General features: G+C 38.6%; 1 protein-coding gene across 8 annotated transcripts in view; it reads left to right on the top strand.

The window, feature by feature from the left end:
- Window positions 1–15830, top strand: part of EYA1 (EYA transcriptional coactivator and phosphatase 1) — a gene marked incomplete at both ends in the record, with an annotated part of 324574 nt that overhangs the window by 302479 nt on the left and 6265 nt on the right. For all 8 annotated transcript variants that reach the window (XM_079722297.1, XM_079722296.1, XM_079722292.1 and 5 more), the window contains 5 exons: window positions 3686–3744; window positions 3855–4015; window positions 4923–5037; window positions 5158–5279; window positions 9092–9192. In XM_079722297.1, the coding sequence (XP_079578423.1) occupies window positions 3686–3744; window positions 3855–4015; window positions 4923–5037; window positions 5158–5279; window positions 9092–9192 (558 nt within the window). The remainder of the gene's footprint in view (window positions 1–3685; window positions 3745–3854; window positions 4016–4922; window positions 5038–5157; window positions 5280–9091; window positions 9193–15830) is intronic.

The raw sequence follows: 15830 nt of genomic DNA, 5'->3' as shown, positions 1-15830 counted from the left end.
ACCCAGAACAGTCACCCCTTAATAAATAATTAGACACATGAATAAATAAATGATCACCTTTTTAATCCAAGGCACCCATTAGCCTGCTTGGATGGGTATTGAGTGCAAGGTCTTCCAGGAGTCCAGGAAATCACTACTCTGTGTCCCCAAGTGAGACCCCAAGCCTGACACTCATATATGCTAGGGGTCCCTTAGGCATCTCAAGTCTCAGTAGGACTGATTCATGCGTGAAATATGCTAAATTGGCTGAGCTGGCAGTGGGAGCCCCCTATGTGGATGCCACCCCAAGACTTGGATTCGGTAATGACATACTCCTTAAAATCCTATCACATACTTTTTGGAAGTTTATTTCAAAAGTACATTTTCAGCACATTCAGTGTTTTGGGAATAAAAACGTATTTTCTCGTGGAATTCTATAGATCTGCACTCTGTGTATTAAGCATTAAATTAGGGCTTGTAGGGATATATTTTGGCACGTGAAAATACAGGAAGCTTCCATTATTGTCTTCTGTGTCTACCAGTGGGGGATCTAAACGTTGTTACTGTTGTTTCAGTGGGTGCAGAGCCCCTTCTGCTCCCTCCCCCAGTCACTGAATTGTCTCCGTTTATGACGAATTTGGAAACTAAAAGCAACCGAATTCGGAAAGCAAAAATGTAAACCTCAAATTAGGCTCTCAGGAAGACAAACAAAAAGCGAGATGGCTTCTGAAAAGTGGGAGGACGGGAGCCTCGTCCCCACAGAGGAGACAACTGCAGGATATCAGAATGCAGGGAACTGCAGTTTCTAATTTGAGAGTGAAAACACTTAGCACAAGTTCACACGTAACAGGGCTCTGCTGGGAAATGAAATGATCTCTCAGTATCTTAATACTCTCCATTCTTTAAGGAATTAAAGTTTTTCATAGGTAAGCATCAAAAGTAATATTATAGTTTCTCATTAAAATTTTTTTAAACTACATAGCTTATTTCCCAAGACATTTATACCATTATTTGTAAACTCATACAGAGACTCAGCGGTGATGCATCTTTAATATGTATCTCATCAATTCCGAGTTTGTGCAACATAGTACTTGTCTGTTGTTAAGTAAAATGAGCACCCATTCCAAAAACACATTTTACATAGACATTTTAATGATGCTTTAATTCCTAAAAGCGCTAACGAGGCTCTTTTTAAAAATGCTCTTGATTTTTTTCATCTATTTTGATTCAAATTGTTCTACAAAAATTCTCCAGCTAAAGAGCCAGGATTTCCTTGTTGCCACCACACCAAACTTTGCTTTCATCAAATCACCGTGAAGTGAGTTTGGTTATCTGCAGTGAAAAAAGCTGGAAGCTGTTGACACTTAGCGCCAACCAAGATATTGAACAATACTTCAAATGAGGGCCTCAGCCTGGGAACAAAAAGTCTTAAGGAAAGCTGGCAGGAGAAAACAAATACAGGATGTGGATGGACAATAGCCACGGTAGAGTCACCAACAGTCATTAGAAGATAACGGCTGCTCTGTTAGTAATGGAGATTTTCAAGAGCATTAGCTTAAGAAAAGCCTCTTAATGCCCTGTGTTTGCAAAGAATTCCTCCCACCCCTAGAGTTAACCAAGTACTTTAGGTCACCGTTGATTCCTTGAATTAAATTCTCTTTAACATATCTTTTCCTCTTCTAATTTCTCAACTTCCTCCTCCTCTCTGTTCTCTCTCCCAAGAGAGAAAAATACTCCATTGAGGCGCTAAGGCTTGAGGGGTTTTTGTTTGTTTGCAGGGAGTACGCTTTTCTGCATTTGTTTGTGTTGTAACTAACCATGCACCCGAAAAGAGTAGTTTACCAACAGCGTAATTTTTGTATTTCTGGCTAGATGAATGGCTAGATAGCAGAAAGTCACGATTTAGTCATTCTTTAAACCCAGAATAAGTATGTTGTTGAAAAAACACAACTATCATTCATCTTTCATCCTCCGAATTATGTATAATTAATAACTCTGAGAAGTTTCCAAACATGTTTTGCAGGAATGACCTGTTTCTTCAAATGTTAAATTCACAGCCCTGCCTGTGAGGCCTCCTAGACTTTTATTCCTTTTTTTCCTTATCTGGGGTTTCGGACCTCGGGAGAGCAGGGGAGGGTTACAAGGTCAAAGTCCTTTCCTCCTTGGAACTTGCTGCTTGCTGGGAGAGGGTTGCCTGGAAAATAGATGCTTTAGAAAGAAGAGGTTGGGGGGTCAGGATTTTAATTCTGTTAAGCAACAGCTGGTTTGAGTTTCTTTCCACTTCTATCTCCTGCTCCTTTCCTCACAAATCCATGGAGAGAAAAGAATTTGTTCAGAAGGAGCCAGCAACATAAAAATACACCTTCTATTCCTGTGGTGCTTACCTATGGCATCTTGTTATACATTGGAATTGAAGCACTAGAGGGACAGATAGGCTAGATTCTATAAAATTAACTCCATAGGAAAGAAAACCAGAGCTTTAGTCTGAAGAACATTTTAAAATACAGGATGCACGCCTGAAAATTTCTTTAAAAATTTTTTTAACTAAAACTTTTAATGGAAATAAGTGTCAGAACGGCCTCTGGGGTACCTGGAGGCTGACTGCCAAGAGGAGAATCATAACTGAAAACATTAAAGCATGCCAAGTGTGTGTTACTTGTTTCTGGACTAGGGACCGTGTCTGTCTCCAAATTAGTTTGCCTTCATTTGTTCAACAAACGTTTACTGAGTGTCTGCTCTTCCCACAATGATGCTGGGGGCTGGGGACACAGCAGTAAGATGTGGGCGTGCTTATATGTAAGCAGGTGTATCAACGTGAACTCGTCCAACTGAGCTTTAACCCACAGTTACACCTCCTATTCTAAACACTTTACACATGGATTGGGATTTTACAATCAGGTCTGTTCAACTCATATTATTCTATAATCAACTCATCAATCCGATATTTAAAATGAATATGTAATAATAGTGAAACAGTAAAAAAAAAAAAAAAAAGTTAAAGTTTTAAAAACAGTAAAAAAAACACCTCGTGCTTTGATTATTTTTATTTAGGTTGTGAAGTCTCCCATGCTTTTTTCCTACACACACACACTCACACGCACACACGTGCACGCACACACACACACACACACACAGAATAAAACTTGCATCTCTCAAATCAATGGCAAACCAGTAACAGATTTTCTAGTCTGGGCTCCTCCACACGCTGGCCTCAGGCTGTGTTGGTGTGTGGCTCGACAGCAATCAGAGGTCATAATTTCATTGGCAGTTAGCATCAGGTTTAATTTTTCTAGCATGTTAGATTTACCGAAATGTCTGGTTTCAGTTACGCTTCGGCATTGACTGAATCAGCTCGGAGCAGCACGATGTCTTCAGGTACCTGAGGTTTATGAAACACATATGCTAATTGTTTTCAATCAATCACTTTCCTTTCTAAACACAAAAATGTGTTTTCTGAACCTGAATAACAGTAGTCCTTAATGACATTGCTCGTTTCTTATATTGTAAAAGGACCCGAAGTAGGTAAAAATGTCAATTTAACTAGACTGCCACTTACTGATTGCCGTGGTTGGAAAACACTCCAATTACAGTGTTTGGGCTTTTTTTTTTTTAAACAGGCTTGTGTGGATTTCCCCCTCTCCAAAAAATGTAGATAAATGTAGATGCTTTTTGAAAATTAACATGTATCATTTTAATTGCTTTTTAGGAATGTGACCAAGTTCATATAGATGATGTCTCTTCAGATGACAATGGACAAGACCTAAGGTGAGCCGATGAATGGGAAGTGATGGGCTCCACGTTGTAGCTTAATTGCTCAGCTTATTAAGATGAACTTTCTGTTTGGTTAACTTTGGGCTTTTCTTGCATCTAAATAGCACATATAACTTTGGAACAGATGGCTTTCCTGCTGCGGCAACCAGCGCTAATTTATGCTTGGCAACCGGTGTGCGTGGCGGTGTAGACTGGATGAGAAAGTTGGCCTTCCGTTACAGACGAGTAAAAGAGATCTACAATACCTACAAAAATAATGTTGGAGGCAAGTGACTATCACCAGTAGGTTACTGTGTTAGTTAAGGTAGTCTTGATAAGATGCTCAAAGTACCACACACTTTTACATCACACTTTTTTGGATAGAACAGCTGTTTTTGAGAGCCGTTTCATCTAACCAGTGATTACTGTGCTGTGACTGAGTGACAGAAGTAACCGACTAGAGCCAGCTGCCCTCCATTCCTTAGTAGTGGTGTGACCTGGAGTAAGTTTCTTGACCTCCTGCCTAAAGGACTTAAGATGAATCATAAAGCTCCTTCTACCGGGTAGATGTTTGCATTACTTTGGATCTTTTGATTGTGGTTCCAAATAGCTCTGGTATGAAAAGGAACATATTGACCTAATGAAAACTTTAGGTGGTGCTGGTTTCTGGCATGGCTAAATCCAGATGCTCAGATGATGCAATCAGTCATCTTTGGCCTGTAATTTCCTTTGGAAAATTACCACCTCCCAAAAGGTGGCAAATGTGCCTACCAGTAGACCCAGGCTTATATGCTACCAGTCCAGCACCACCATGGGGTGGAAAGTGTCTTTCCCAATAGATTGAGCAAAAGATCCGAAACAGCCTTTCACTGGCCAAGCTGAGGACATATGGCTATTCTGGGAGCCAGAGGGTAGGGTCTGCTCTGCTCAATCTTCATGGTTGGAGGAATGGGGGAGAGCAGGCTCCCCAAAAAGAAGAGAGGATGTCTATAGCCAGAAGGATGCTAGGAATGCAAAACCAATAGATGTTCGCTACAGTGCTAAATATTTGTCAAATGAATGATAACGTGAAAAATTGCTTAGTCTATTATAAAGCTTGAGGGTAGTATTTGAGTAGTTTTAAATGTTTACTGTTTATAAAGTTGACGAGACACGTTAGTGAGGAGGTAGTTCATGTGCTTTTAAATCCACAGGTCTGCTTGGTCCAGCTAAGAGGGAAGCCTGGTTGCAGCTGAGGGCCGAGATTGAAGCCCTGACAGACTCCTGGTTGACACTGGCCCTGAAAGCTCTCACACTCATTCACTCCCGGTAAGTTCTCCCCAGGTCACTTCATACAAAGTGCCTTTGCCTGAAAATGAGCTGTGCTTGTTCATTTTGGAGATTTATTTTTCAACTGTCTTTTTTTTTTTTTTCTGTGTATTCTCACAGGACGAACTGTGTTAATATTTTAGTAACAACTACTCAGCTTATCCCAGCATTGGCGAAAGTCCTGCTGTATGGATTAGGAATTGTATTTCCAATAGAAAATATTTACAGTGCAACTAAAATTGGTAAGCTGCTTTTTAATTAATTTATTTATTTAACCATCAACACTTTGCTTTCAGGCTAGTAAGAATGAAAGGCGATAATAAACAGGACTACTTTTTTCAGAATGCTAAATGTCAGAAAACTAGAAGAATGATTTAACCAAATTTTATTGTCAAAATAGGCTTTAGATATCAAGAGAAATATAAAGCACAATCCATGTAGTTGAACTCAGAAAATTTTACTTTACTGGCTAACATTAAAACCTATGCGTTTTAGCTATAGGCAACTTAGCATCACTTCTAGATTATTATCTTATTTTTATTCTCTTAGGCAACATCAATGAAAATATTTTATAAGCTAAAACAAGTAGTTGTATAGAAATATACAAAGTAGAAATGAAATAACTAATAGCAGCTTTAATGAAACAACTCTAATAATACATTATTATTACTGGAACTATTTTTTTCACCCTATTTTACATGTATAAATGATTGAGTTCCCATTTTTGTTATGGGGATCAAAAAAATTCTTGCAAGAAGGAAATGTAGTTGGGAAAGAAGACTAATGGGGAATTTAGTTAAGATATAAACCAAGACAAAACAGAAGTCGGGATAAAAAGAAGACATGGCTCTTTCCTTAGGGAATTCACTATCTCTAGCAGGGGAAGCAGACATCAATCAAAATAACTATAATATGACAAAGTAGTATGTAAATAAGCATTTATCAAGTATCTACTAGATGCTCAGAATTGTACTAAACATTTTACATATTAAAGTCAGTCTTTGCAGCCTTTCCATTTTTCAGCTGAGAAAACTAAAGCTCAGAGACTTAAGTAAATTGTTCAGGTTAACAGCTAGTAAAGTTAAGGGTCAAAGTAGATCTCTCTGATTCCAAGGTCCAGCAGACTCCATTCCACACCCTAAGGGGTCCTACCACTAAGTGCCCAAATGTGCACTTCAATGGGAGAGCATTCACTCCCACCCAGGAGGCAGCAGAGGGCACGTGTCAGTGAAGACTAAAGGGAAGATATGACATTTGAGCTGGGTAGAGAAGGGTAAATAAGAGTTTACTAGGCAGATGGCGAGTGAGAACAAAGTGACAGAGGAATTAAAATGTGTTCCCTGCTGAGGGACTTGTGAGTCGTCCGGGGTGACTAATATGCAATGCCCATGGGAAGCTGATGCTGGAAAGGTAGACTCGGGTCTTATCATAAGTGGCCTCGTATGTTGCCCTAATGAGATGAATGTTATGTAAGTGAGTCCTAGGGAAGGAGGATGAGTATTCTGGTAGGTGGAAAGAAGGTTGTTTCTGGCTAAAGAAAAAGGTGCAGAACAGAACCCCTATCTATTTGGCTTGTACTTCTGCTTCAAAGAACTTACTACATTATCACTAAAAAATTGCTTGTTCAGTTATTTGTTCATAGTCTCCTTGGTAACTGAGTCTGTCCATCTCACTCATCATGGTGGCTACAGGGCCCAGCACATGGTAGGTACTCAATCAGTGTTGAATGAAATGGGCGAATAAATGGTTGTTTATTCAGAAGAAGGCTGACACAGAGGTTTCTTTTAGGCAACTGGGTCAGCAGTGACACTGTTAGCTGATGGGGAAATCAGGTTTGATGGCAAAGATAATAAGGGTTTGAGCTTACCAATGTGAGTTTGAAAAACCTATGGGATATTCAGATAGCCCTGTCAAGTTGGAAATCGTTGGAGTGTGAGAATGACTGATGCCTCCTGAGAAGGGCCAAGGAGAGAATACTAGGAGTATACCAAATAGAATTCCTAGTAGCCCAGTAGAACTTGAATTTTTATATGTTGTCATATAAAATAGCAATCGGTTTCCACAAACTCAGGTCTTTATTCTGTCTGTATCAGTAAAGAGGAATCATTGTGTTTTGTAAACAAGGATCCAAGGGAAAGGTTTATCAGCACATGAAAGAAAGAACATATTCCAAATGAGCATATAATACAGAACGGATAGCACTTAACTTCCCAGAAGAAAAGAACAATTAGCGTATTACACTTCATGCACATTGAACTTTAATCCCAAATAATTTGAAAATGCGAGGATAATAGGAAGTTACAATAACAATCAAGCAAGTTTTTTTTTAATGGGCATTTTGTTTGCCATATTGGACTTCTTTAATTGTTTTCAGTCTAGAATAAAAATTTGATTTAAAAACTGTACAGTGGTAGAAACAATCTCAAAACCATAGGTAGAATCACTTTTCCATGATATTTTTAATTTAAAAAAGTAGGTATTGAAACTCCTGTAAGTTGCTGCTAGTTTTGCCATCAAATGAGATCTAATTTGGGGATCAATGCAGAAAACCACCCAGGAATTTTCCTCGTAGGCCAGGGTTCCCCGCCCCACACGCACAGCAGGAGCTGAGCGGTGGAAGGGGGAGCAAAGCATTCTGGGGTTGCTGCCTGAACCATCCCCATCTCCCGGCCCCTGACCCACACCCCCTCCTCGGTCCATGGAAAAATGGTCTTCCATGAAACCGGTCCCTGGTGCCAGAAAGGTTGGGGACTTATTTTTAAATAACATTGAGTTTACCTTCCTTCTTTACATGAAAAGGAAACTTTACAAAACCACATAAACATTTCCCTCTAAGCGGGAAAAGAAAGTTTCATGACATCTGACTGTTTGGTTACATATTTTTTGCAGTGAAAAACCATCCTTTGTATTTGTTTCTCAAGGTGATTTAATATTTCACAGGTTAGTGGGCAACTGAAGAAGCATTGAAATGACATCCTTTGAAGAAGGCTGCCCTTATTTCTTTCTGTCAGATGCAAGCTAGAGATCTTAGTGCAAAATACAAATATAAAGCAGACATTTGTTTAAGCAAACAAGCAATTTGTTCGTGTGTATATCTGATCCTTATTTGAAAGAGGTACAGGCCCCGTTCAGCCATTCACATTTGAAAACTATAAACTGTCCCATTGTCCATTAAAATGACCTTATTGGCAGCCCAGGACTTGGAACCCCAGTTCCTGCTCCAAGAAGCAACAATGGCTGCATTAACTACAGGGATGTGCTGACAGTGTAGCTGCCACGGGCGCCTAAACTAAGTCTTGACATGGGAAAGATAATAGATAGGTACAGGTATCCTGTTACCTTTATCCCACTTTTCCTCTAGGAAAGCGCTTTACTGAGCATTAGATGCCTGGGCCAGGCAAGCACCAAATTACCTGACATTCATTTCAGAAACAGTTTTCCAAGAATATTTCAGGTCAACGCATTAGGCCTGGGTCGGGGGAGGGTGTCTTTCATTCAAAGAGCATCCCAACCTGAAAATGAAGGGATAAACTAAGTCCAGTGTTGGATTTCTCTTGCCATAATAAAACCAGTTCTTCGGTTTTGTTCATCCCTGTCAACAGTCTTTCGATCAGATACTGTATTCAGAGTTTGATAGATCATGAAACATTTTTTAAGTCAAGTTAAAATGTTTTGCCAGAATGGCATGCTTTCATTTAGTCTCAGCTTGTAGGGGGAAAAGTACTATTTCCAAACAATACTTTTTCCACCAAATGCTCTACTGAGATCTAGATTCTACTTTTTAATAAATGAGTCTTGGGGGAGAAAAAGTACTAAAATTGTTCGTTCCCAAGGGACAGGACACCACATGGGTCGTTCATTTACAGTTTTTGCTGTATTGTGCTGTTCTACATACTCCCCAAATGGCACATAAAAGCACTCTTTTCCTAGTTTGCACAAGTACGATAGACTTGGATCAGAAGCATGGAAAAAGCATTTTATATAAAAATTTAAGCCCTGGAGTGCTGACTTACTCAAACTTTACATTTTTTTACAATTTACTTTTGTTCATTAGGAAAGGAAAGCTGTTTTGAGAGGATAATTCAGAGGTTTGGAAGAAAAGTGGTGTATGTTGTCATAGGAGACGGTGTGGAAGAGGAACAAGGGGCAAAAAAGGTGAGTGTTCCTCCTTGGTGCCTCTTGTGCCCTTTCATTTTTCTTACTCCTCAAAATCTTCAGAACTGGATCATTTAAACACATGCCATTTCTCTGAAACAGATTATGAATGTGATCTGAACCATAAGCGCTGACCAAGGGCAGAGTAGAAGTAAGTCATTATTGAAGCGATCTTTTTGAAGAGTGGTATTCACAAGCTCGGGGGTCATGGATGGTTGGTCTTCACAGAATGTAGACTCGGGGAACAGAAAAGGAGGCTTAGTTCTGCAGCCATCATCCGGAACACAGACAGCACACATGCCTGCCCATGCCCCTTTCTGCACCCATGGCAGACATCGCCAGGTGATTAGACGTCCATTACCTGAGCCTGGATGCAGCCTAAGCACCTTCCAAACATCAGTTCAGAAAGATTCTAGGAGCTAATCAGAGCTGGCTTGCAAAGCTATTTTCTGCCCTAGAGTACGGTGCCTTCTTTTGATCATGAGGTCAATGCTTTGCCTCTTTGGGGAGGCTCAAAAAGGAGGAAAGGAGCGGGTCCCTTGACTCCCTGTTTGCCTGTGATATTTCTTTTTATTCTTCTGCATCCCTGCAAGTGTGATTCTGTCATTCCTGTAGCAAAAGCTTTCTCATGAAAGTCCTTCATTGTATTTTAAAAAGGGGGAAGGAGGAAGGAACCACATTCCTTAGCCTGGCACTCAGGGTCTTCACAATCTAGTAACACCGTAGGCACATGGGTCTGCTTTCCCTCCTTTGGCCACGCCCAGCACCTCCTTCCTGCTGCTGTTGTGCTTGGAATGCTCCTCTGCCCAGTGCCCTACTGTCATTGTCTTACTCATTTTTCAAAATCCGGTTTACATACCACCTTTTCTATTTCCCTTGTTTATAAGAACTCAGTATATAGTAGCACCACTTATACTTTAATTGCAGAAGCTCTGGTTGCAGAAGCTCTGGTAAATAACTTGGATTCTTGAGCCAGATACCCTGGGTTTGAATGACAGCTCTACCATTTACCAGTTCTGTGACTTCGAAAAAGTTACTTTACCCTTCTCTTTCCATATCTATACATGGAGATTATAGCAGCACCTAGCTCATTGGCTATTTTAAGGATTAGATTTAGTTCAGGTATAAAACAGAGCCTGATACATGTGAAGTATGCAACAAATGGCAGCTCTTATTATTAATTATTTGCGCATGTGCCTGTTTCAGCAGTAAAGTGTGAGCTCCTGAGATGTAGGGATCTTATTTTGCTTGATTGCTGTTTGAGACTGTCTTTTTTTTTTTTTCTTTTTTTTTTTACAGTTCCCTAAATCTTGGCACAGTCATGCACTAATATTTCTTAAATTGAAGAGCATTAACTATTTTATGAGATTAACCAATAGAATAATGTTTTTCTTCTCTTCCCCATACACTCACTCATAGAAGTCACTTTTCCATAAAGGAGGCAAGCTCTTCTGGAATATTCCAGTATACTCCAGAAATGGCACCAGTCCATAGATGCAGCATGAAGCATGGCATGTGGCCAGCCTCCTTATAGAGTCCAAGAATACTTAATTCACCTTCAGTGCCTCTGAATTCCAGTAAAAGCATAGAAGCTGACCCTAATTCTGTAAATAATAGATTTCACTTACACCCATAGATACACAATGTGCCCATGATTACAGTCTCCCCACGTGTGTTCAGTGCTGGTAGAAACCCACACACACTTTTTTAAAGCTTGATTCTAAGCAGTATTTGCCATCTAAGCACTAATTCTGTGTTCCAGCTTCACCAGTGGCCAACCACCATTGTCATTAGGTACATCTGTTAGCCCTTTGGGCTGTCTTCATAAAAAGAAATCTTTCCCAGACTAAATAGAGTACCCAAAACTCAGCCCTGGAGAGTTAAAGAGAATATTTGGTGCGAATCCAGACTCAAATCTTTTTCCTGAGAAAGCCTCTGGAATCCCCTGCCATTTCCAGACAGGACCTCCTAGTGGCTATGGGAACATGGAATAGATTTGCACCTCTGAGCATCACAGAATTGAAGAGCGGCATTTCATGCCAGGATGGCCCAGGGCCAAGGTGTGACTCTGCCTTCCAAGCTGGTCCTTCTCCACCTAGTACTCACCAAAAAATTTTAATTTCAAGAGAAGGTTGCCAAAATGTGGCTTTCTAGCTTGTGGTAGACAGAAGAATGTTTATGAAAGTGATGACCTAAAATTCAAAGAACACAAGAAGTATGTTTCTTAGATATTTGTGTGGGTGAACACAAGATGGGAAAAGTAAAGGAATTCGTGATTTGATATTAGAATTGAAAGTAGTAACAGTACTGAGAGTATTTGCTCTCTTTGAAGAACAGTTAAAATTGTTTCCACTGTTTACCTTTGGACATGTTATTCTTTCTATTCAGGACAAACACACACACCTATACCAAAAAGAATTAGGCAGCTGCCTACGAAGAACATCCTCTTTAAATTTTTTGACTGTAAATGAATGCTTGTAGCTTCAACTTTCTGGTCTGATTTCTTGGGATAAGTGTATGTAATCAGTCCAGTACTCTGTTACAAAGGAACTCTTGGCACCTTGAGAGCTACCAGCATGGGAACTCTAATGAAACTGTAACCAGGAGTTGTAAGCACTTTATGTGTGTTTGTAAAGTGTACAGATTTTTCAGGAATAGTCAGATTCCTAATAATTGTGCATATGATTCAGATGTCATAAATCTGTCATCCTGAGTGACAAATTGACCATTCCTTTCTTATAGTCTGTCTAGCCTTTCTAGGTTAACTAGTATTTAAACAGCAGTACTTAGTGCATGAGTTAAGAGACAAGGATCTAATAATTCACAGTAAATAATGAGTATATTTAATGTGTGGGGTTCTGCATAGAAATAGAGAATATTTAATATTTAACTTAAGGGAAATATTTAATTTAGGGGAAGACTACAATTTATCAATATCCCATTTTAAAAACTCTATATGAAAATTCAAGCTAAAGAAATAAAGAGATGGTTATCCTTACTATCAGTTATAAAGCCCTTATTACGTCCCAGAACCTCTTTTAGGCACTTCCTATCCATTATCTCATTAAATCCTCACAACAATTCTATGAGGCAGGAGCCCTTAGACCTCTTTTATAGATGAGGAAACTGAGGCACAGGAAGGTGAATACTTTGGCCAAGCTCACACAGCTAGAAAGTCACCAAACTAGGATTTGAAGCCAATTATATCTGTGAGATTCAGCACAAAGTTCCTTCAAATTACAGACTGTACTTAACATATCTTAAATATGATTTGATTTACAAAAAAAGAATTTTAATGCTTTTTTTAAATTGTTAGAATATAGTGTGCAATGTTTGTTTCTTTCCTCTTGGGAGGTAGATAGAACTATGTTAAGTGTTCTCTTTCTCCCAATTTTACACTCATGATTAAAATTTTAAAAATAAATCATTAATTCTAGTTTATAATTTGGTTCATAAGCATTTCAGATTACTAAATAAAACTAACAGTGAACCAGTGAAGTTCTGCAAGTTTGGGCACTAAAATGTTTTGCAAAATCAAAACATTCTGCATTTCTTCTAAATCAATTTTAACCATTTAGCTGCCTCTCTTCCTATGTCCTATGTCCTATGTCCTTTTAAAAATCTAGTACAACACTCTCCTCTTCCCTGTAGAGATGTCTTTCATCTCCCTAAATAATGTTCTTTTGCTAGAGGTAGTTATTTTTTTAAGCCCGGAAATGAAAACTAGTAAGTATTCTGCCCGTTACCTGTTTTGTTATGGTCAGTTGACGTCTGTTCTGTCACCTTTGTTCTCTTTAGCAATACAGTCCCAGGAGTTTCATCCGTAATTTTATCTAATTCTATAATCCATATCATTAAAAAAAAAAACACGTCAAAGAGAAAAGGTTAGAAATACTTCTGTTTTTTAAAAAAATGTTATTCTAAAAAGATCTCTTTTTTCAAAATTTTTATGGGAGTATAGTTGATTTACAATGTTGTATTAGTTTCAGGTGTACAGAAAGTGAATCTGTTATACATATACATATATCAACTCTTTTTTAGATTCTTTTCCCATATAGGCCATTACATAATATCGAGTGACGTTCCCTGTGCTATATACAGTAGGTCCTTACTTAGTTATTATCTATCTTATATATAGTAGTGTGTTTATGTCAATCCCAATCTTCCAATTTATCCCTCCCCCCCAATTTACCCCCTGATAACAATAAGTTTGTTTTCTATATCTGTAACTCTATTTCTGTTTTGTAGATAAGTTCATTTGTACCCTTTTTCTAGAATCGACATATAAGCGATATATGATAATTGTCTTTCTCTGTCTGACTTACTTCACTCAGTGTGACAATCTCTAGGTCCATCCATTGTTGCTGCAAACGGCATTATTTTGTTCTTTTTTATGGCTGATATTCCATTGTATGTATGTACATTTTTTTCTGTTCCTCCATTAATGGACTTTTAGGTTGCTTCCATGTCCTGGCTATTGTAAATAGTGCTGCTGTGAACGTTGGGGTGCATGTATATTTTCAAATTATAGTTTTCTCTGGATATATTCCCAGAAGTGGGATTGCTGGATCATATTTTAGTTTTTTAAGGAACCTCCATATTGTTCTCCATAGTGGCTGCACCAGTATACATTCCCACCAACAGTGCAAGAGGGTTCCCTTTTGTCCACACCCTCTCCAGCATTTATCGTTTATAGATTTGTTTGATGGTGGCCATTCCCACAGGTGTGAGGTGATACCTCATTGTAGTTTTGATTTGCATTTCTCTACTAATTAGTGATGTTGAGCATCTTTTCATGTTTGTTGGCCATTTGTATGTCATCTTTGGAGAAATGTCTATTTAGGTCTTCTGCCCATTTTTTCATTCGGTTGTTTGTTTTTTTGATATTGAGCTGCATGAGCTATATGTATATTTTGGAGATTAATGCCCTGTCAGTTGCTTTGCTTGCAAATATTTTCTCCCATTCTGAGGGTTGTGTTTTTGTCTTGTTTATGGTTTCCTTTGCTGTGCAAAAGCTTCTAAGTTTAATTAGGTCCCATTTGTTTATTTTTGTTTTTATTTCCATTTCTCTAGGAGGTGGGTTGGAAAAGATCTTCCTGCGATTTATGTCCAGGAGTGTTCTGCCTACGTTTTCCTCTAAGAGTTTTACAGTGTCCAGTCTTACATTTAGGTCTTTAATTCATTCTGAGTTTATTTTTGTGTATGGTGTTAGGGAGTGTTCTAACTTCATTCTTTTACATGTAGCTGTCCAGTTTTCCCAGCACCACTTATTGAAGAGACTGTCTGCTCCATTGTATATTCTTGCCTCCTTTGTCATAGATTAGGGGACCATAGGTGTGTGGGTTTATCTCTGGGCTTTCTATCTTGTTCCATTGATCTATGTTTCTGTTTTTGTGCCAGTACCAAACTGTCTTCATTATAACAGCTTTGTAGTATAGTCTGAAGTCAGGGAGCCTGATTCCTCCAGCTCCATTTTTCTTTCTAAAGATTGCTTTGGCTATTCAGGGTCTTTTGTGTTTCCATACAAACTGTGAAATTTTTTGTTCTAGTTCTGTGAAAAATACCATTGGTAATTTGATAGGGATTGCATTGAATCTGTAGATTGCTTTGGGCAGTATAGTCATTTTCACAATGTTGATTTTTCCAATCCAAGAACATGGTATATCTCTCCATCTGTTTGTGTCATCTTTGATTGCTTTCATCAGTATCTTACAGTTTTCTGAGTACAGGTCTTTTGCCTCCTTATGTAGGTTTATTCCTATGTATTTTATTCTTTTTGATGTGATGGTAAATGGGATTGTTGCCTTGATTTCTCTTTCTGACCTTTCATTGTTAGCGTATAGGAATGCAAGAGATTTCTGTGTATTAATTTTGTATCCTACAACTTTATACCAAATTCATTGATGAGCTCTAGTAGTTTTCTGGCAGCATCTTTAGGGTTTTCTATGTATAGTATCATGTCATCTGCAAACAGTGACAGTTTTACTTCTTCTTTTCCAATTTGGATTCTTTTTATTTCTTTTTCTTCTGTGATTGCTGTGGCTAGGACTTCCAAGACTGTGTTGAATAATAGTGGTGAGACTAGACATCCTTGTCTTGTTCCTGATCTTAGAGGAAATGCTTTCCCTTTTTCACCCTAGAAGAAATGGACAAATTCTAAAAAAGATCTCTTGTAAGAGTTTTCTCTGAGCACCTCTTTATCCCTAGAAAGACCATTCAGAGAAGCCATCTCACTACTGGTGGCTATCTTTCTTTGATGTATGTCTTTGTTGTCAAAGTCTGCTATGCTTAATACAACATTCCTCAAGTGAAAATAATTAGGCCTATGTATGATTTTTTTAAAAAATCAAAATGTAAATAATAGTCTTCGGCACACTGAAAGCAGTTTTGGTTTCTAGAGTAAACACAGCCTCGTTTTATAACTCTGACTTTATTTACTTTTCAGAGACTTACTTAAAATTAATCTCTTGTGAATAACATGGCGGGAAAGGGGGATGGCAAGCGCCATTATTCTGCATAATGACAAGCTCTTCAGCAAAACATGTCCATTTTCACTGTGCATTCCAAAACCTGCTGAAAACCAAGATGAAGCTGAGAATCTGCTTAATAATGCTTGATTGTGAGTCTATTTAGGAGAA

Source organism: Hyperoodon ampullatus, assembly GCF_949752795.1.
Source record: "Hyperoodon ampullatus genome assembly, chromosome: 17".
Lineage (NCBI taxonomy): Eukaryota > Metazoa > Chordata > Mammalia > Artiodactyla > Ziphiidae > Hyperoodon > Hyperoodon ampullatus.
Note: the sequence above shows the minus strand (reverse complement) of the source record. Positions and strands in the feature narration are given on the sequence as shown.